General features: G+C 45.8%; 1 protein-coding gene across 4 annotated transcripts in view; it reads right to left on the reverse strand.

The window, feature by feature from the left end:
• Positions 1-512: 512 nt before the first annotated feature.
• Positions 513-22,104, reverse strand: part of ptprt (protein tyrosine phosphatase receptor type T) — a 540,461-nt gene continuing 518,869 nt past the window's right edge. For 2 of the 4 annotated variants that reach the window (XM_055652682.1, XM_055652681.1), the window contains 8 exons: positions 21,609-21,744; positions 17,365-17,514; positions 14,682-14,855; positions 13,488-13,619; positions 11,238-11,363; positions 7,176-7,339; positions 6,000-6,135; positions 513-4,335 (listed from right to left, as the gene is read on the reverse strand). In XM_055652682.1, coding sequence (XP_055508657.1) covers positions 4,282-4,335; positions 6,000-6,135; positions 7,176-7,339; positions 11,238-11,363; positions 13,488-13,619; positions 14,682-14,855; positions 17,365-17,514; positions 21,609-21,744 — 1,072 coding nt within the window. In that variant the 3' untranslated portion in view covers positions 513-4,281. The remainder of the gene's footprint in view (positions 4,336-5,999; positions 6,136-7,175; positions 7,340-11,237; positions 11,364-13,487; positions 13,620-14,681; positions 14,856-17,364; positions 17,515-21,608; positions 21,745-22,104) is intronic. The other 2 variants (XM_055652684.1, XM_055652683.1) reach the window with 1 other exon arrangement.

The following is a 22,104-nucleotide window of genomic DNA, read 5'->3' on the forward strand; positions in this document are numbered from 1 at the left end:
GGCTGCATTTCTGAATCAGTGTGAAGTGTAGATGGAGTCAATGGTGAGGAGTCAGCATGGTGGCGCATTAGTTCCAGAGACAAAGTCTAGCAATGTTACAACATTTTGAGATTTTAAAAATCAAGCCCGCAATTTACCCCATCAGATAAAGCACAAAAAGAAGTTTAATTTGACATCTAATTCACTTTCATATCTTCAGTATTAATAAAGTTACGGCCATTTTCATACTCGGAACTTAGCATCTTGTTCCCTTTTGCTTTTCCATTGACTTAACTCAAAAGCTGTGATCAAGGACAGTCAAAGCCCATAACTTTCTTAAAAATTAATTTTCAGTTATTACAGATTGAAGCATTCTGAAACAAATATGAAACAATCTTACTTGGATGACCTGAAATTAAAGCATATAATTAATTAGTTAGTTACCTAATTGTAGCTAATTACAAAATTCAATTACTAGATCTTAACATCTATCCATTTCTTAAGAAAAGGTTAGCATTTTTTAATAGCCTAAGTGTCCAAATAACATTCACACAAGAATTCACAATATAATATGATTATTAAATCTCATTGTCATTAATTTATAGGCCAAATGGAAGGAATTTAGTTTTAATTCCCGTAAATTAATGGCCATTCAAATCATCTTGCGAGTGAGAATTTGTGGAACGAGATCGTTTGGAACGTTGCGATTACAGTGAATTTGAACCCCATATCGGCAAGAAAAATACTGCCGGTTCGTATATTTACATAATCACATTTTCATAACATGAAATTTTGATTAAAGGCATCCTAAGAAGCACGTTTATATGTAAAAATAAACGGTGTACCTTGCTTTGTCCCCTACGTGAGATCCGTCCCGTTGTCGGCGTTGACGGCTTTAGAAGACGATTTTAATTTTACTCCTGCTATTAAATTATCCAGCGCTAATTTTAATAAAATTGGAGCGATTTTTCTTCAGCAACTAAACAGCCTGACAAAGATCGATTTGAACAGGCTGGAGAAAAACGGCATTTTAAACCCGCCCCCCTCTCAAAGGCGCCAAAGTCGAGCACATGGCCAGTGACAGAACTGCAGCGCCGCTGAAGGTAAGTTTTGTAACATACCTACAAAGTCCAATGTCCGCAATGGGGTAGAGGTGAATGGGAGAGTACCCCAGCCTATGGAAGGTTGGTTCAGAAGCCTGATAACAGAGGGGAAGAAGCTGATCCTGAGATAACTGGGGAAGTAGCTCTAGTTTTGGACTCCCCCATATTTTACACGATAATCATACTGGCAGCAGAGGGAATCACACATGCATCACATATTCCATTTATTTTATAATACAAGCGGCTCACAGCCCATGTTACAAACATTTCCTTACAACATACAAGAATAAATTAATCAAATGGTGTAGTAGTTGTAAAAAGGTCACATTACTTTTTATGTACCGTCAAAAATATATTTCATATATTATTTGACTTAACGTAACTGAGCACAATTTATGAAGCTGGAAAAGGAACCTACTACAGAATATCATACACTGAATGTTGCAACATGCATCACCTACGAAACACAGAAACTGATTGTAAAAGGGGACAACACTCACTGATGAGCAGGATGGGGGGGGACATACTGAGGTGAATATTTTCTTGCTGTACATTGTTGTAATATTCTGCTTACACAGAGTTAGTATTTAAACTGGGGAGAGCACACTGAATAGCCTAGCTTGCTTTTCTGCTGAAATGAGTGGACAGAAAGCCGCAGAAAAAATTCAGAGTGAAAGTACACTGCGTGTTGGATTGCATCTCACCGACACAGCATGAAGCTTGCAAGATTATTTATACCAGCCATTGATTTATGGGTCAGTATGGAGTCAATTGTGTCTCATCGTTGGCTGTTCAGGGTGTTGCAGGTTATTACAGTCAAGCCCCATTTTTTTGTTTTGGCACGAATTAGATCCAAGAATATTGCTTTGATCTTTCACAATCAAATTACATGATTTTTATAACTGAATGTCAAGGAATAAAGAAAGAATCAATTGCCTCAACCGGCCACATGGGTGCTAAAAGTTGCCGCAACCATGCACTAACAATGCCACAAACTCGGCAAAGGCCTAACGTTGCAGCACATGTTTGATCTTGGAGTTTACTGGTTGACCATAACTTCACACAGCTGGGACTGACAGGTGAGTATTGGTGTGATATCTCTTTCAGTAATGTCACAGAATGGGAGATAAAATATTCTTATGCCGAACAAAGTTGCACAAATGATCCATAACTCATTCTGTATAAAATAAATTGTAAAGAAAAATGCCAGACAAAGCAAAGTGTTTTACATATATTTCCCAGCGGTATTCTGAGCCACAACCAAACAACCTGATAGAGGTAGAATTTTAAGGTCCCTTGTAAAGTTTCAGGACTTTGTATAACTCAAATTTCACTCTTCTCTTATAAATATGTCTTCATGGCATTCATATTATCTACAAGGATGATAAGTTGATTAAAGTTTAGTAAAAGTATAAGAATGATGTTTTGACAGGACTTCAGTGGAACTGACAAGAGACATACTGTACACAGTTGATACTACACTTTTGTTTTCAGCCAGTAACAAAGAGAGGGATGAATTTGGCTAAATCACACCCAAAGTACAGCCAGTCACCTTTACAAGGCTCTTGGATAACTGCAACCTTCTGACACAGAGCACCTTACCCATGTCTGCATTAATCAGTGGGAACAGGTATGTAATGGCCAGAAACAGAATCTCCTCAACCTTATGGTTAACGCTCTGACTAATCCAATGACGTTAATTTCCATCGAGGTTTAACCTGTTTTTTTTCCATTGCAAGTTAACGAGATTGGAACAGTGGATAAATGAATGAATGGTGAGGCATTCTCCAGAGAAATGAAAACAGGTCACTTGAAATTAACATAGAACTTAGTTGAATGAGCAACATGTTCAAATAACTGTTTAACGCCTTTGATCAAATTATTTATTTCCAAATCCTGATTCGGGATCACATCAGAAAAGTCAAGCCTGTTTTACCCCCAAAAATGGACACAGAGTGCTGGAGTAACTCAGCAGGTCAGGCAGCATCTCTGGAGAACATGGATAGGTGACATTTTGGATCGGGACTTGTCTTCTGTAGAGGGCCCCGACCCAAAACATCATCTATCCATGTTCTCGAGAAATGCTGCCTGGCCCGCTGAGTTACTCCAGCACTTTGTGTGTTATTTTGTGAACCAGCATCTGCAGTTCTTTGTATCACTTTTTTTTTTAACCGCTTTAGTTTGGTACATTTTTAAGAGTTCCTGTTTTTCATTCCAGATTTCCAGTTTCTATGCAATTCAGCTTTTAATCTCATATATAAATCACTGCTCTCTAATGCACCCCCATTTTGCAGTAAATAACCAGTTGATTTTGGAGCTTAAAGCAAACATTTTAACATTGTGCCTTAGTGGTTGATAACAAGTTCACACACCTGGGACTGACAGGTGAGTATTTGTGTGATATCTCTTTCAGTAAAGTCACAGAAAGGGAGATAGAATGCTGAACAAAATTGTACAAATGATCCATAACTCATTCTGTATAAAATAAATTGTAAAGAAAAATGCCAAAGTGTTTTACATATATTTCCCAGAAGTATTCTAAGCTGCAACCACACAAGTTCATGAACACGTTCTGCACTGGACACATCACAGATTATTAAGATGAACCTTCAATTGTCTCAGTCACAAGTGATCAAACAATGGCTTACTCTGTTTATAGGTCAGGTGCCTGAAGAGCAGTTGAAAGTTGTTTGAAAGTTAGAATGACATTTTAGAGGCTTGTTCTCACAAAATAATTGGTTCCCTCCAAACTGTGTCTCTCCAATGTCAACCTGCTGCCTTTGGGAACATCAACATCAACACAACAAACGTCTAACAGGAATATCATTGCCCAGTTTTATTTAGCATTCCCGATACGGGTGACCAGGAAATGCTAAATGATACTTGGCTAATAGTGTCGTTTCAACAGATGTAACACAAGGACAACCAACAAAATGTACAGCTGGCAAAAATCAAAATTCAAACTGAATACGTCAGAACCTCTGGCAAATGTGGAACTCCCATAAAGTCTGGAGTGATCCTTGGCCATTGTGGGTAGTCCTGTGGGCAGGAATGCCGTGTTCACCCTCGTTCCTGCTTCCCCAAGGGTTTGAATGCACAGAGTTATACAAAGGTCTTCTGGACGAGCACTTTTCCACAAGTCAGAGAAGGCTTCTTTGCCCAAAATGTCACTGCGTTACCCTGGCAACTCTTCTCATCGTCAAAATGAACACAAGTAATCCAAGGCCACATCGTAGCAGAATTTGTATTGCTCCTGGAAGGGGAAAAACGGAACATTCCCCATAAAACATGGGACTCTCACTGTGATCAGCAGCTCCGCATACATACATATCCACAATGGATCTATAAAAACCAATCCATGGCAGGAACCAACCCTGGCCACAAGGACGCAGAAGGGCTGAATGGCCTACTCCTGCACCTATTGACAGAGTGCTGGAGTAACCCAGAAGATTAGGCAGCATCTCTGGAGATCATTTGGCTCAGGATCCTTCTTCAGACTGATTCTGTGCGGGTGGGGGAAGAAAGTTGGGAAAGAGGAGAGGATGATAGATGCGATGGTAAACAAAAATGCTGGAGAAACTCAGCGGGTGCAGCAGCATCTATGGAGTGAAGGAAATAGGCAACGTTTCGGGCCGAAACCCAAAGGAAATAGGCAACGTTGCCTATTTCCTTCGCTCCATAGATGCTGCTGCACCCGCTGAGTTTCTCCTGCATTTTTGTCTACCTAAGATTTTCCAGCATCTGCAGCTCCTTCTTAAACAAATGATAGATGCGATGACTGAATGTCAAAGATCTCAGCTCCAGATAATTTCCCCAGGCAACCATCTCCACCCCAATTCCCCGCCGACCATCGATCACCCGTTCACACCGGGCCAATTAACCTACAAACCCGCACGGACTTTGGGATGTGGGAGGAAGCCAGAGCATCCGGAGAAAACCCACACGGGTCACAGGGAGAACGTGCGAACTCCACACAGACAGCACCCGAGGTCAGGATCGAACCCGGGTCTCTGGCGCTGTGAGGCAGCAGCTCTACCCGCTGGGAGGGGGAGGAGAGGGAGAGGGGTGAGGAGAGGGAGTTGAAGAGGGGGAGGAGAGAGGGGTGGGGGAGGGGAGGAGAGAGGGGAGGGAGGGGGAGGAGATGGAGAGGTGAGGAGAGGAAGATGGAGAGAGGTGTGGTTGAGGGAGTAGAGGGGTGAGAGATGGGGCACCACCTCCAGTTTAAATTCCATTTGGAATATTTTGGAGGACCAAGAAACCAAGAACCACTGAAGTGGAATTATTTGCTGAAGCTGTAACTGCCCACGTCTAATATTTGGATGGCTACACGGATAGGAAAGGCTTGGAGAGTTATGGGCCAAGCGTGGGTAGGTGGGACTAGTGTAGTTGGGGCATGTTGGTTGGCGTGAGCAAGTTGGGCCACATTGTCTGAATTTATGACCATGTTACTTTTGTTCCAGTAACAACCAAAACGTAAATGCTATTTTAGCAGCGTGTTCAGTTTAACAGGTTGATGCATGACTATGAACCAAGGTCTATCTTAAAGAGGGTAAAACTTAGTGTGAACAGGGGTCTCAACCCGGAAGGCCACCCATTCCCTCTCTACAGAGATGCTGCCTGTCCCAATAGACAATAGGTGCAGGAGTAGGCCATTCGGCCCTTCGAGCCAGGACCACCATTTAATGTGATCATGGCTGATCATCCCCAATCAGTACCCTGTTTCTGCCTTCTCCCCATATCCCCTGACTCCGCTATCTTTAACACACCCGCTAAGTTGCTCCAGCAGTTCTTTCCTGCACGGGTTATTTCAGCACTTTGTCTTTTAAATCTAATAACGTCACTTGTAATTCCAGATCTAAAAACCTTTCTGGAAACGTGACAAGATTAGCAGGGCACGCAGTGAGTATCCGGCCTTACCAGCGTGTCCACCATGTTGGATTTGTTGTTCCGTAATGTTTTAACGGTGTGAAAAACATCTATTATATTCTGTTGATGAATCATCTCACAGATACTGCGGACAACACAGAGTGTTCCACTGCGCCCACCACCGTTACTGAAAGACAAAAGCACCAGCATCTTCAACAACCACACACAACACACGGCTTTAAGGTGAGAGGGCTGAGATTTAATAGGGGCCTGAGTGGTTCAATGTTCACACCGCTGGGGTGTAAACTACCCAAGCGAAATATGAGGTGCTGCTCCTCCAATTTACGGTGGGTCTCACTCTGGCCTTGGAGGAGCCCAGGACAGAAAGGTCGGATTGGGAATGGGAGGGAGAGTTGAAGTGCTGGGCCACCGGGAGATCAGGTTGGTTATTGCGAACTGTGCGGAGGTGTTGGGCGAAGTGATCACCAAGCCTACACTTGGTCTCACCGATGTAGATATATGGGCGATAGTTTCTTCCCAGGAAAATGAACCATCTTCTAGAGTGCGGTCCTGACCTCCCATTTACCTCATTGGAGACCCTTGGGCTATCTTTGATCAGAATTTACTGGACTTTATCTTGCACTAAACGTTATTCACGTCTGTGCGCTGTGGATGGTCATATAATTGTGTAGTCATGTATTGTATCGTCTTTTCATTGGCTGGTTAGCAACAAGAGCTTTTCACTGTACCTCGGTACATGTGACAATAAACTAAAACAAACTCAAACTCAAATCGCAGGCAGGTGGGTCTAACGGGCCTGTCCCACTTACGCAACTTTTTCGGCGACTGCCGGCACCCGTCATAGTTGTTGCAGGTCGCCGAAAATGTTCAACATGTTGACAATCCAGCGGCAACCTGAAATAACGCTACGATTCTTTGGGCGACCGAGGAGACGACTCACGACCGTACAGGCGACACCCTGGTGACATGTCGCCGAGAGTCGTACCTTGTTCTGGTCGCTGCTAGATTTTCAACATGTTGAGCATTTTCGGCAACCTGCAACAACCTATGACGGGTGCCGGCAGTCGCTGGAAAAGCCACGTAAGTGGGACAGACCCGTTAGTGTAATTAGGGGATCTTGGTTGGCATGGGCGAGTTGGGCTGAAGGGCCAGTTTCCGTGACTCTATAGGTAAAGGTGATGACAAGTGTGTGTTGCTGACACTCACAAACAGTGCACCACCGTGCGCCCGTCACCACCGCTGTACTCTTCCTGCCACTTCTCCAAACGTTTGATCAGCTTCAGGAAAGACCGCTTGGACATGGGGATGTCCCTGTAGGAAGGCCAGCCAATGAACTGGAACTGCTGCACGATGCGATAGCCATCCTCAGGCTGCAAGGAAATTGACAGAGAGATCAGCGCCGACACGTGACTGCGTCCGCACTCCCACGCAACAAAATACACGCGTCGCAAACGTTAACATCTGAAGCCAAACGCACAATGACATTTGGCCGTTTCATCGCACGGGGTGAAGGAAAGAGCGTTCACGTTGATCGCGGCCCTGTCTCCACCAATCCTTCCACCACCACGCACCAGCAGCACAAGAAGTGACAAGACAGACACCATTGTGTGCAGATGCCAAGATGTGTGTTCAGCTCTGGCTGAACAACCTCTAATAGACAATAGACAATAGGTGCAGGAGTAGGCCATTCGGCCCTTCGAGCCAGCACCGCCATTCAATGTGGTCATGGCTGATTATCCCCAATCAGTACCCTGTTCCTGCCTTCTCCCCATACCCCCTGACTCCGTTATCTTTAAGAGCCCTATCTAACTCTCTCTTGAAAGTATCCAGAGAACCGGCCTCCACCGCCCTCTGAGAATCTTTTGTGTGGACTCGTTAAGAAGATTTCATCGTACGTTAAATCAAAGATGAGAAACAACACAAAATGTTGGCGACAAGAGAATGCAGATTGGTGGAATCTTGACTTGGAAAACAAAGTGGTGGAGGAACTCAATGGGTCAGGCAGCATCGGTGGAGGGAATGGACAGATCAGTCTGAGTTAAGGTCCAGACCCGAACCATGGTCTATCCATTCCCCCCACAGATGCTGCCTGACCCGCTGAGTTCCCCCAGCACCTTGTTTGTTGCAACAGAAAATATTGTCATCTATTGTGGTTTAACCACAAGGCAGGGGTGAGAACTGATATCCAATGGAGCTGAAGAACCATCATGATGTGTGTCAGAAACTGTCTTGGAGTGGCCGAGTTTTTATTTAATTAAAAGCAAAACTCATTCTGAGGGCTGGGACATTGATCGATTTAGAGATGCTTAATCACTGATTGATTAAAAAGTCATCAAGCAAAATTAATCATCTTTAAAAAAAAACCTAATATGTCCAGTTTTTCTGCAGTGGGCAGACAGCCAATAGTTCTGGGCCTCACTTTATTCCAGTGCGGTGATTTTGTCATCTATGGTTCAACTGATAATCTTTGCAGAAACTTCTGGGTCAATATGTACGGCAACAGGTCACTGAGGCACAGCATGCGGTGGGTAGATACGTTGGTTATTGGTGAGGCAGCACCTGGAGCCTTGGTTCTCTCTACACCATCGTCTAGATCTCCCATGTCCCCATGTTGGGGGAGTCCAGAACCAGGGGCCACAGTTTAAGAATCAAGGGTAAGCCATTTGGAACCGAGATGAGGAAACACTTTTTCACTTGTGAGTGTGGAATTCTCTGCTTCAGAGGGCGGTGGAGGCCGGTTCTCTGGATGCTTTCAAGAGAGAGCTAGATGGGGCTCTTAAAGATAGCGGAGTCAGGGGATATGGAGAGAAGGCAGGAACGGGGTACTGATTGGGGATGATCAACCATGATCACAGTGAATGGCAGTGCTGTCTCGAAGGGCCGAATGGCCTCCTCCTGCACCTATTGTCTATTGTCTATTGTCTATCACTCTCTGTGTGAAAATGTGACCCTCGGGTTTATATTAATCTTTCACCTCCCACCTTAAACCTATATCCTCTGGTTCTTGGTTCCCCTACATTGGGACAAAGACTTTGTGCATTCACTTTGTCTATTCCCCTCATGGTTTTATTCATCTCCACAAGATCGCCCCTCAGCCCCCTGCGCTCCAAGGAATAACCTGCCCAACCTCTCCCTATGGCTCTGGCCATCGAGTTCTGGCAACATCCTCGTAAAACCCTCTCTGCCCACTTTGCTGCTTAGGGGCATCATTCATGTAGCGGGGGGTCACCAAAACTGAACACAACATCCCAGATGTGTAGGAAGTGACTGCAGATACTGGTTTAAACCAAGATAGACACAAAAAAGCTGGAGTAACTCAGCGGGGAAGGCAATCGGTGATGTTTCGGATGGAGACCCTTCTTCAGACTAGTTAGCGATAAGGGAAATAGACAATATACAATAGACAACAGACAATAGGTGCAGGAGTAGGCCATTCGGCCCTTCGAGCCAGCACCTCCTTTCAAGGTGATCATGGCTGATCATCCCCAATCAGTACCCCGTTCCTGCCTTCTCCCCATATCCCCTGACTCCGCTATCTTTAAGAGCCCCATCTAGCTCTCTCTTGAAAGCATCCAGAGAACCGGCCTCCACCGCCCTCTGAAGCAGAGAATTCCACACTCACAAGTGAAAAAGTGTTTCCTCATCTCGGTTCCAAATGGCTTACCCTTGATTCTTAAACTGTGGCCCCTGGTTCTGGACTCCCCCAACATGGGGATATGGGAGATCTAGACGATGGTGTAGAGAGAACCAAGGCTCCAGGTGCTGCCTCACCAATAACCAACGTATCTACCCACCGCATGCTGTGCCTCAGTGACCTGTTGCCGTACATATTGACCCAGAAGTTTCTGCAAAGATTATCAGTTGAACCATAGATGACAAAATCACCGCACTGGAATAAAGTGAGGCCCAGAACTATTGGCTGTCTGCCCACTGCAGAAAAACTGGACATATTAGGTTTTTTTTTAAAGATGATTAATTTTGCTTGATGACTTTTTAATTAATCAGTGATTAAGCATCTCTAAATCGATCAATGTCCCAGCCCTCAGAATGAGTTTTGCTTTTAATTAAATAACAACTCAGTCACTCCAAGACAGTTTCTGACACACATCATGATGGTTCTTAAGCTCCATTGGATATCAGTTCTCACCCCTGCCTTGTGGTTAAACCACAATAGATGACAATATTTTCTGTTGCAACAAACAAGGTGCTGGGGGAACTCAGCGGGTCAGGCAGCATCTGTGGGGGGAATGGATAGACCATGGTTCGGGTCTGGACCTTAACTCAGACTGATCTGTCCATTCCCTCCACCGATGCTGCCTGACCCATTGAGTTCCTCCACCACTTTGTTTTCCAAGTCAAGATTCCACCAATCTGCATCCTCTTGTCTCCAACATTTTGTGTTGTTTCTCATCTTTGATTTAACGTACGATGACATCTGCTTATCAAGTTCACACACGAGATTCTCAGAGGGCGGTGGAGGCCGGTTCTCTGGATCATTTCAAGAGAGAGCTAGGTAGGGCTCTTAAAGATAGCCTCTGGCGTGTCCAAACCCTTAATAATCTTATACGTTTTAATAAGATATCCTCTCATCCTTCTAAACTCCAGAGTATACAAGCCCAGCTGCTCCATTATCTCAGCACATGACAGTCCCGACATCCCGGGAATTAACCTTGTGAATCTACGCTGCACTCCCTCAATAGCAAGAATGTCCTTCCTCGAATTACGGGACCAAAACAGCACTGAATTGAATAGGTACATTGAAGTAAATGCCAGAGGAAGTTGTTGAGGCAGGCACAATAACAACATTTATAGTAAAATACTTTTGGACGAGTATATGAAGGAAATGTTTAGAAAGATAGGGGTCAAATGGGGCTAGCGTAGATGGGGCATCTAGGTCAGGATGGATGAGTGGGCCGAAAGGCCTGTTGCCATGCTCTCTGACCCCACGAATGTTCCAGATCTGAACCCTTACACCAAAATCCTTCACAGAAAAATCTACTTTTCAAAACTCTTCCATGAATTAGTGATAAAAAGCTTGGGGGATATTCTCATGACCCAGCGGGGGGAAGTATTTACTCTTCCACCCATTCTAATAATGCGAACTTCATTAAAAATGCAATAATAAGAGTTGTGGAAAGATTTGCCTTGCCACACAATGCCCTTTCAACATAGAAAATGGGTGGATTTCAGAGCCTGACTGAGTAAAGAGTTGCATTTGTATAAACGCTGTTGATGAATAAACATTTGAACGCTGGTGGATTCTCTTACCCGTGCCATGTTGTAGATCCGAAAGACACGAACAATTATATCCTCTTCAAAGTCTGCGGAGATGAATTCCACTTGAATGGGGCCATAACAACACAAGCTCTTCTCTGGCCAGTATTGAATGCAGAGCTGGTTGAAAAGACACAATCACTTACATAGGCTGACGCGAACACTGAGACACAAAGATTTTTACAAGGACTTTCATTAGAGTCACTGTCAGAATACGGAATTACTGGTGGATCTTAAACTCAACCTACTACAAGTTGGCTAAACACTTATCCTGTTGAGGCGTTCTCTGTCTGCAAGCGGTTTGGTGGAAATAGTTATGGCAGATTGAAAAGGGAAAAGTCTCTACAGACCAATTGGAAGATGATAGATCGGATTCAAATCTGCTGATATTTCACCTGCTGTTGCCATCTCCAAAAAGCAACATCGATGTGCATATTAGAATTAATTTAAGTAAAATCTTCCCACACTCCACATTAAATAGAGGAGCATAGTGGCGCAGCGGGTAGAGCTGCTGCCTCACAGTGTCAGAGACCTGGGTTCGATCCTGACCTCAGGTGCAGTTTGTGTGGAGTTTGCACGTTCTCCCTGTAGGTTTCCTCCCGGTGCTCCGGTTTCCCCCCACATCCCAAAGACCGTGCGGGTTTATACATTAATTGGTCCTCTGTAAATTGTCCCGAGCGTGGGTTAGGGGGTGGATGAGAAAGCGGCTTAACTGAGAATGAGTGTGAATGGGTGGGTGATCGATGGTCGGCGTGGGCTCGGGTGAGGTGAAGGACCTGTTTCTGTGCTGTGTCTCTGAACTAAACTCAAACCTCTACTTCCACAGGTAGCCTCACGTTCTTTACATTTATAACCTTAAACGCTATTTGCTCAGTAATATAAGGTTATGTCATGGAGCCGAGGAGAGTCCGGAGAGGATTTACGAGGATGTTGGTGGTTTGACTAGTACATGTGTCACAGGTTATGGGGAGAATGGGGATATGAGGGAGATAGATGAGCCATGATTGTATGCTGGAGTAGACTTGATGGGCCAAATGGCCTAATTCTACTCCTGTCGCTTATGACCCAATGACCAAGTTATAAGGAAGGGTCGGGCAGGCTAGGAATTTATTGTTTGTAGCACAGTTGGCTGAAGGGAGATCATCTTGAAGTGTATACAATCACGACAGAATAGACATGGTGAATGGTTGCAGGATAGACCACGATAGAGGAATCAAGGACCAGAGGGCAGAGGTTTAAGGTGAGAAGGGAATTATTTAGTTTTGTTTAGTTTAGATTTCGAGATACAGCGCGGAAACAGGCACTTCGGCCCACCGAGTCCACACCGACCAGCGATCCCCGCACATTAACACTATCCTACACACACTCGGGACAATTTACACATACACCAAGCAAATTAACCTACAAACCTGCACGTCTTTGGAGGGTGGGAGGAAACCGAAGATCTCCGAGAAAACCTACGGGGTCACGGGGAGAACGTACAAACTCCGTACAGACAGCACCCGTAGTTGGGATCAAACCTGGGTCTCTGGCGCTGCAAGCACTGTAAGGCAGCAACTCTACCGCTGCACCAGTGTGCCTGAGGGGCAACTTTTTCACACAGAGGATGGAGGGTGTATGGAACGAGCTGCCAGAGGAGGTAGTTGAGGCTGGCACAATAACAACATTTAGATGACACTTGTTTAAGAAAGAACTGCAGATGCAGGAAAAATCAAAGGTAGACAAAAATGCTGGAGAAACTCAGTGGGTGAGGCAGCATAGATACTGCCGTAGATGCTGCCTCACCCGCTGAGTTTCTCCAGCATTATTGTCTACCTTTAAAAGGCACTTGGAATGTTACATGGAAAACTCGAAGGCTTGAAGGGCCGAATGGCCTCCTCCTGCACCTATTTTCTATGTTTCTATGAAGGTTATGTGGAAAGGAAAGGTTTAGAGGGATATGGGGCAAATGCTGGCCAATGGGCCAAACTCAGGTGGGGCATCATGGTTTGCATGGACCATGTTTGTATCGCTCCATGACTATGTTCAATTCTAGGCTGGAAATGAAGCTGTGAGCTGCACCAGTTGGAGACAGTGTGTTAATAATTAGATGAAGGTAAACAAATGGATCATTTAACGCCTCCTTCTCTTCCTCCACGACTCTGAGTAGCGTTTTCCTACAAGCCTGGTCCACAGTAAGACAGGGGGAACGCGGAACAGACAGGAACACGGTAGCGACTGACTCCCCCCCCCACCCCACTCTACCTGTGCGGCGTCGAGTTCATTCAACATGACGATGGCGGAGCAGTGATAATCAAACACTAATCTCCAGAAGTCAGTGACGGTGTTTGGCAACGGGTGCTGGGTGACGATAAAGGCAGCGGGCTGCTTGTGGCTCTGTGGGGACCAGGGAACAACACGTTAGTCAACAGTGTCACACACACACAGGCGATTCATAGAAAGCATAGTGATCCATTTATTTATTTATTTATTTATTATTTTTATTAGAAGCAAATGTGCAAGAATAAAACAATCGGCATATAAAATTATACAGTTATTGTACAGCTTCAATTTTAACCTTTTAGCCTGGAAATAAGGGGAAAGATAAGAGAGAGAACAAGAGAGGGAAGAAGTGTAAAGTGTAAAGATGGAACCCCTAGACTACTAGTCGTGTGGCCATAGAGTGAATAAAGATATAAGAGAGGAAAAGGGAAAAAAAAAAAGTGGAGATATACCTGCCTCTCGTCCCCCACCTCACCCAACCCATAGTTGGATTTAAATCCAAAGTTGTGTTGTGCATACTATCCTTGTAAGAATTCGGTAAAGGCTGTCCATGTCTTGAAAAATTGATCTGGTTTTTCTGCCAAGACAAGCCTAATATTTTCCAAATGTAGTGTCTCAGACATGTTTGTAATCCACATCTTCACAGTAGGGACTGATGTGCATTTCCAAAATTTAAGTATTAGTTTTTTCGCCATTATCAGGCCATGATTAAGGAAACGTCTTTGAAATAATGTTAGGTCAGAACAGGCTTCTGACGTACCATAGGAAGTTTAAATACGGTATTTTAATCTGCACAAATGTGGAGCGTGGAGCGTGGAGCGGGTCAGCACAGGGACAGGCTCTTCAGCCCACAACGTCTGTGCTGAACATGATGCCAAGCTTGACACAAAAATGCTGGAGTAACTCAGCGGGACAGGCAGCATCTCTGGAAAGAAGGAATGGCTGACTTCAGACTGATGCCAGGGGAGTGGGTGGGAGAACTGTATCCCCTCCCCCTTCCCAGTTCTCCCACCAGTCTCACTGTCTCTGACTACATTTTATCTCTGTCCCGCCCACTCCCCTGACATCAGTCTGAAGAAGGGTCTCGACCCGAAAGGTCACCCATTCCTTCTCTCCAGCACTTTGTGTCTACCCAAGCGTTATACACAAACTGATAAAGAGTGGTCTTGTACTTACGTCCATGAGTGCTGCATTGATATAGTTACTGGTTTCTCCATCAACAGAAATGAGGAAGGGCAGGCAGCGGTCCGGGGGGAGTACATCCATGTTGCGGTTCTTGTTGTGGTTGCGCGGCAACAGCCCCACACTGCAATCTTCGGCTCGGACACGAGGGGTGACGATATTCAGCGTCTACAAAACAACGGGCACAAAACCATCATCAGCGCTCCACTCAAAACACACAGTGCTAGAGAAACCCAGCATGTCAGGCAGCATCTGTCAAGGACATGGACAGGCGGCAGTTTAGACAATAGACAATAGGTGCAAGAGTAGGCCATTCGGTCCTTCGAGCCAGCACCGCCATTCAATGTGATCATGGCTGATCATCCTCAATCAGTACCCCGTTCCTGCCTTCTCCCCATATCCCCTGACTCTGCTATCTTTAAGAGCACAATCTAGCCTTCTCTTCAAAGTATCCAGAGAACCTGCCTCCACCACCCTCTGAAGCAGAGAATTCCACAGACTCACAACTCTCTGTGAGAAAAAGTGTTTCCTTGTCTCCGTTCTAAATAGCTTACACCTTATTCTTAAACTGTGGCACCTGGTTCTGGACTCCCCCAACACTGGGAACATGTTTCCTGCCACTAGCGTGTCCAAACCCTTAGTAATCTTATACGTTTCAATAAGATTCCCTCTCATCCTTCTAAATTCCTTTGTATACAAGCTCAGCCGCTCCATTCTCTCAGCATATGACAGTCCCGCCATCCCGGGAATTAACCTTGTAAACCTACGCTGCAACAAGAATGTCCTTTCTCAAATGAGGGGACCAAAATTGCACACAATACTCCAGACGTGGTCTCAACAGGGCCCTGAACAACTGCAGAAGGACCTCTTTGCTCCTATATTCAACTCCTCTTGTTATAAAGGCCAACATGCCATTCGCTTTCTTCACCGCCTGCTGTACCTGCATGTTTGTGGTAGGTTCTGTACTATTTCTCTGTAGGCGCGTGGCGATAACTAGCTAAAGGAGGAGTTAGACTGCTTACACTTAGGAAGGAGATGAGGAGACATTTCTTTAATCAGAGGGTGGTGGATCTGTGGAATTCTTTGCCACAGAAGGCCGCGGAGGCCGTCAGTGGATATATTTAAGGCAGAGATAGATAGATTCTTGATTAGTACGGGTGTCTGAGGTTATAGGGAGAAGGCAGGAGAATGGGGTTAGGAGGGAGAGATAGATCAGCCATGATTGAATGGTGGAGTAGACTTGATGGGCCGAATGGTCTAATTCTACTTCTTTCACATGACCTTACGACCTTATGACATTTAATTTAAATTTGAATAAAATGTAATGTATCAACTATTTAATTTTTTTCCTTTCTCAACATTTTAATTAATTCTTAAGAATTCACTACAATGACCTTCCTCCGTATCTCAATATCGTTAAATCACCCGCACTTCACAAAGACCCACACCATCCTGGCCACACACTCATCTCTCCGCTGCCATCAGGAAAAAGGTACAGGAGCCTGACATCTGGAACATCCAGGTTCAGGAACAGCTTCTTCCCCACAGCCATCAAGCTATTAAACACAACATCAAACAAACTCTGAACTATAACAGTCTATTGCACTTTATCTGTTTATTTATGCGTATATATATGGTCTATGGGATATCGACACACTGAACTTTTATCTCCCATTCTGTACTATGATATTGTGTTGTGCTGCAGCAAGCACGAATGTCATTGTCCCATCTGGGACACATGACAATAAAACTCTCTTGACTCTTGACTCTCTTCTCCAGAGAGACATCAATGGATATGGCTGTGTTCTGCATCTCCAAGTTCCAGGGTCTTTCTCCTGCTGTCATTTATCTTCCCGTCTATAAAGCTCGAGTAAACTGAGATTACTCAGGCTGAGTAGCCTCTCTGAGATAACGTCCTGGTCTCCAAGTGCACGAAGATATGCCCATGTTCTCACAACCCCCTCCCCTGCTCACACAAAGAGTGGTGGGGTGTATGGAACAAGAGAGATTTAATACTTAAGGAATCAAGGGATATGGGGAGAAGGCAGGAACGGTGTACTGATTTTGGATGATCAGCCATGATCAAATTGAATGGTGGTGCTGGCTCGAAGGGCCGAATGGTCCTTCTCCTGCATCTATTGTCTATTGTCTATTGTCTATTGTCACTCGCCAGCCTTTATCCTGCACCTCTCTTGTCCAGCTTCTTCTCCCCCCTACTCCATCAGTCTGAAGAAGAGTCCCAACCCGAAATTGCCTGTCCATTCCCTCCACAAGGAAAAAAGGAAAAGGCGGAATCTGTGGGCTGTGGGAGAGCTGGGAAGGGGAGGGGAAGGAGGAGGGAAGCAGGGACTACCTGAAATTGGAGAAGTCATTGTTCATACCGCTGGGGTGTGAACTGCCCAAGCGAAATATGAGGTGCTGCTCCTCCAATTTACGGTGGGACTCACTCTGGCCATGGAGGAGGCCTTGGACAGAAAGATCGGAATCGGAATGGGAGGTGGAGTTGAAGTGCTGAGCCACCGGGAGATCAGGTTGGTTAATGCGAACTGAGCGGAGTTGTTGGGCGAAGCGATCGCCAGGCCTACTGATATCACTGCCATTGAATATCCTTCACTTATCCCACACATTCCTTACTTAAAGCCGTGTATTTCAGCAGCGTTTTCTCACATTTGCTCACCTGAAACTCATCTTTGATCTGACTGGAGTTGGTCTGTGGGTCCACCTTCGTGATGTTGTAGAAGTTAGCTCGGAACTCACAGACAGGTATGGCCGTGTTCCCACACAGACACGCCTCGAGAATGGCATCATGTACAAAGACATATTGCTCCTGCAGATCAAAAACGGCAGAACATGCAGAGGTGAATCAGATCATGGGAGGAATAGATCGGGTAGAAGAGTAGAGGAATCGAGGACCAGAGGACATGGGTTCAAGGTGAAGGGGGAAAGATTTATAGGCAATAGACAATAGACAATAGGTGCAGGAGTAGGCCATTCGGCCCTTTGAGCCAGCACCGCCATTCAATGTGATCATGACTGATCATCCACAAATCAGTACCCCGTTCCTGCCTTCTCCCCATATCCCCACACTCCACTATCTTCAAGAGCCCTATCTAGCTCTCTATTGAAAATATCCAGAGACCCGGCCTCCACCGCCCTCTGAGGTAGAGAATTCCACAGACTCATAACTCTGTGTGTGAAAATTCCATAGGAATTTAATAGGAATCCGAGGGGTATCATTTTCACACAGTGTATGGTGGGTGTATGGAACGAGCTGCCAGGGGAGGTCGTTGAGGCTGGGGCTATCCCAACATTTAAAAAACAGTTGGACAGGTTAATGAATAGGACTGGTTTGGAGGGATATGGACCAAGCGCGGGCAGGTGGGACTAGTGTAGCTGGGACATGTTGGCTGGTGTGGGTAACTGTATCACTCTATGACTCTGCTGTCTCATGTTAGTTCCACACGGTTAGTTGGTTATGAAGAAACTGCACATGCTGGAATGAAACAGTTTAGAGATACAGCAGGGAAACAGGCCCTTCGGCCCACCATTGATCACCCGTGCAATCCTGATCTATGATCTCCCACTTTCTCATCCACTCCCTACACACTAGGGGCAATTTACAGAGGGCAGATTAACCTTCAAGCCCCATGGCATTTGGCCGTCCTGATTTCTGCCGTGGTTCCTCCGACTTTTTTATTTCTTTATTTTCTTATATCTTTGGAGTTCTCGGGGAACTTTGATAAGCTAACCTTCCTGAAGCAAAGCTGTGCTCCAGAGCAACAAAGCTGTTCTGATTCACACAAATTAATTTTAATGGGAAACCATTCAAGGATGCAGTGAGTCAGGTGACAGACTCGACAGGCAAATCCCTCTCGTGCTGTCAGGTTGCACAGAGACCGATGTTGGCAGCAGACCTGGTCTAAGCTGCAGGGAGAAGTGAGGCAGGCTTAGGACTTTAGTCCATGTAGTGCAGGGGGCTGAGGGATGATCTTATAGAGGTGTACAAAATCATGAGGGGAATAGATAGGGTGAATGCACTGTCATTTTTTTCACCAGGATAGAGAAATCATGACCTAGAGGGCAGAGGTTTAAGGTGAGAGGGGAAAGATTTAATAGGAACAGTCACGGTGGTGCAGCGGTAGAGTTGCTGCCTCGCAGCGAATGCAGCGCTGGAGACCCGGGTTCAATCCCCGACTACGGGTGCTGTCTGTACGGAGTTTGCACGTTCTCCCCGTGACCTGCGTGGGTTTTCTCCGAGATCTTCGGTTTCCTCCCACACTCCAAAGACGTTCAGGTTTGTGGGTTAATTGGCTTGGTAAATGTAAAAATTGTCCCTAGTGGGTGTAGGATGGTGTTTGTGTGTGGGGATCGCTGGTTGGCACAGGCCAGGTGGGCCGAAGGGCCTGTTTCCAGGCTGTATCTCTAAACTGAACTACAAGGAACGTGAGGGGCAGCTTTTCACATAGAGGGTGGTGGGTGTATGGAACGAGCTGCCAGAGGGAGTGGTTGAGGCAGGTACAATAACAATATACAAACATATTTTGGACAGGTACATGGATTGGAAAGGTTTGGAGGGACATGGGCCAAACGCAGGCAGGTGGGGCTCCCACAGATGGGGCAACTTGGTTGGCATGAACCAGTTCATAGGTTTTAGGAGCCGAATTCGGCCATTCGGCCCATCGAGTCTACACCGCCATTCAATCATGGCTGATCTATCTCTCCCTCTCAACCCCATTCTCCTGCCTTCTCCCCATAACCCCTGATACCCGTACTAATCAAGAATCTGCCAATCTCCGCCTTAAAAATATCCACTGACCTGGCCTCCACAGCCCCTTGTGGCAATGAATTCCACAGATTCACCACCTCTGGCCAAAATAATCCCTCCTCATCTCCTTTCTAAAGGTACGTCCTTTTATTCTGAGGTGATGGCCTCTATCTCTAGACTCTCCCACTAGTTGGGCCGAAGGGCCTGATTCTGTGCTGTACGACTCTGTGACTTAATGCCTCCCCTCCCATCTCCATCAACAGACACATCGAGCCGAAAAATATGGAATAAATCCCCAGTTATCAATATTTATTTTAATTAGAAAACTACCTTAGCGAATCAAACTGATTATCTCTTCTCAATCTATATATTCATCCAAGTGAAAAGGCCATTAGTGCCACAAGCATTGTGACTTTATTACTGATATTGTCTCTGCCCATTAATATTCTGTGCTTCTCTCCGCTTGTTACAATAAACACAATCCTTCCCGCATTCACACAATGTCTTACCATGTCATTATACAAGTTCAAAGTACTTCACACAATGAATTACCTTTTGGAAGCCAAGTGCATATTACTATGCAAATGCTATTAGGTAGGTAAATGTCAGTGTCACCACAAGACCGTCGCGGAAACAGCAAAACATAACAGATAGACACAAAAAGCTGGAGTAACTCAGCGGGACAGGCAGCATCTCTGGAGACAAGGAATGGGGAGGTGGGTCTGAAGAAGGGTCTCGACCTGAAACGTCGCCTGCCTTCTCCCCATATCCCTTGACTCCACTAGCCCCTAGAGCTCTATCTAACTCTCTCTTGTGAGTTGTGAGTCTGTGGAATTCTCTGCCTCAGTTCTCTGGAGGCCGGTTCTCTGGATGCTTTCAAGAGAGAGCTAGATAGGGCTCTTAAAGATAGCGAAGTCAGGGGATATGGGGAGAAGGCAGGAACAGGGGTACTGATTGTGGATGATCAGCCATGATCATGTTGATAGGCGGTGCTGGCCCGAAGGGCCAAATGGCCTACTCCTGCACCTCTTGTCTATTGTCTAAACCTTTACTATTCATGGACCTGTCCAAGTGCCTGTTAATTCCTCCAGTTGAAGTTGCTTTTTAATTGATGTGAATTGTGAATATAAATGATACAGCAGGAAACAGGCCCTTCTGCCCAACATGTGACACCAGACTCAGGAACAACTTCCTCCCCTCTGTTATCGGGCTTCTGAACGGTCCTTCCATCAGCCAGGGTACTGTCCGATTCACCTCTACCCCATTGTGGACATTGGACTTGGAACTGATGTGCTACAATGCTGAGAACTAGACTCTGTATCTTCCCCTTTGCTCTGCCCACTGTACTTGAGTTTGAACGGATTGGATCTATAAATGGTCTGTGTGATCATTGCTTGCAAACAAAGCCTTTGACTATATCTCGGTTTAGGATTAGGAGGAGAATTAATTGGAAGGAACTGCAGATGCTGGTTTATACCGAATGCAGACACAAAATTCTCGAGTAACTTCTGACTCGAAACGTCAGCTATTCCTTTTATCCAGAGATGCTGCCTGACTCGCTGAGTTGGAGTTACTCAGGGGGTCAGGCAGTTTAGTTTAGTTTAGAGATACAGCGCAGAAAAAGGCCCTTCGAGTCCGCGCCGACCAGCGATCCCCGCACATTAACACTATCCTACACACACCAGGGACAATGTTTACATTTACCAAGCCAATTAACCTACAAACCTGTACGTCTTTGGTGTGGAAGGAAACCGAAGATCTCGGAGAAAACCCACGCAGGTCACGGGGAGAACGTACAAACTCCACACAGACAGTACCCGTAGTCGGGATCAAACCCGGGTCTCTGGCGCTGCATTCGCTATAAGGCAGCAACTCTACCGCTGCGCTACCGTGACCAGCATGTGTCTACCCTCTGAATGAAAGAACTGCCCCTTCAGAACAACTTCACTATGTCAACCCGGCCAGCATGGGCAGAGTGGGCTGAAGGGCCTGTATCCGGGCCGGCATGGGCAGAGTGGGCTGAAGGGCCTGCAGCTTCTTGACATTGGAGAGTCACAGCAAGTAAACAGACAACTTGGAATGGTGGAATGTACTGTGGCCGTGCTGAATACTAGGCAGTAATTGACAGTGTATACAATGAGAGGAGTGTGAGGTACCTCGGTCTGCACCATGTTGACCCGCTGTGATCGCAGCTCCCGGATGCAGTTATACACATCCACGACTCCTTCACTCTCCGCCATGTCCAGCATGATGTCGATGGCTATGAAGCAGCCCGTCCGTCCTGCACCCGCACTGTAGGGGCACAAGGTGACCGAGATGTTGGAGCAGCAACACACAGCAAGAGGCAACCCGACCCTCCAGTCTTAGAAACATAGAAACATACAAAACAGGTGCTGCACTAGGCCATTCGGCCCTTCGAGCCAGCACCACCATTCAATTTCCCGATGTTGGGGGAGTCCAGAACCAGGGGCCACAGTTTAAGAATAAGGGGTAAGCCATTTAGAACGGAGACGAGGAAACACTTTTTCTCACAGAGAGTGGTGAGTCTGTGGAATTCTCTGCCACAGAGGGCGGTGGAGGCCGGTTCTCTGGACAATTTCAAGAGAGAGCTATATAGGGCTCTTAAAGATAGCGGAATCAGGGGATATGGGG

Source organism: Leucoraja erinacea, chromosome 21 (genome assembly GCF_028641065.1).
Source record: "Leucoraja erinacea ecotype New England chromosome 21, Leri_hhj_1, whole genome shotgun sequence".
Lineage (NCBI taxonomy): Eukaryota > Metazoa > Chordata > Chondrichthyes > Rajiformes > Rajidae > Leucoraja > Leucoraja erinaceus.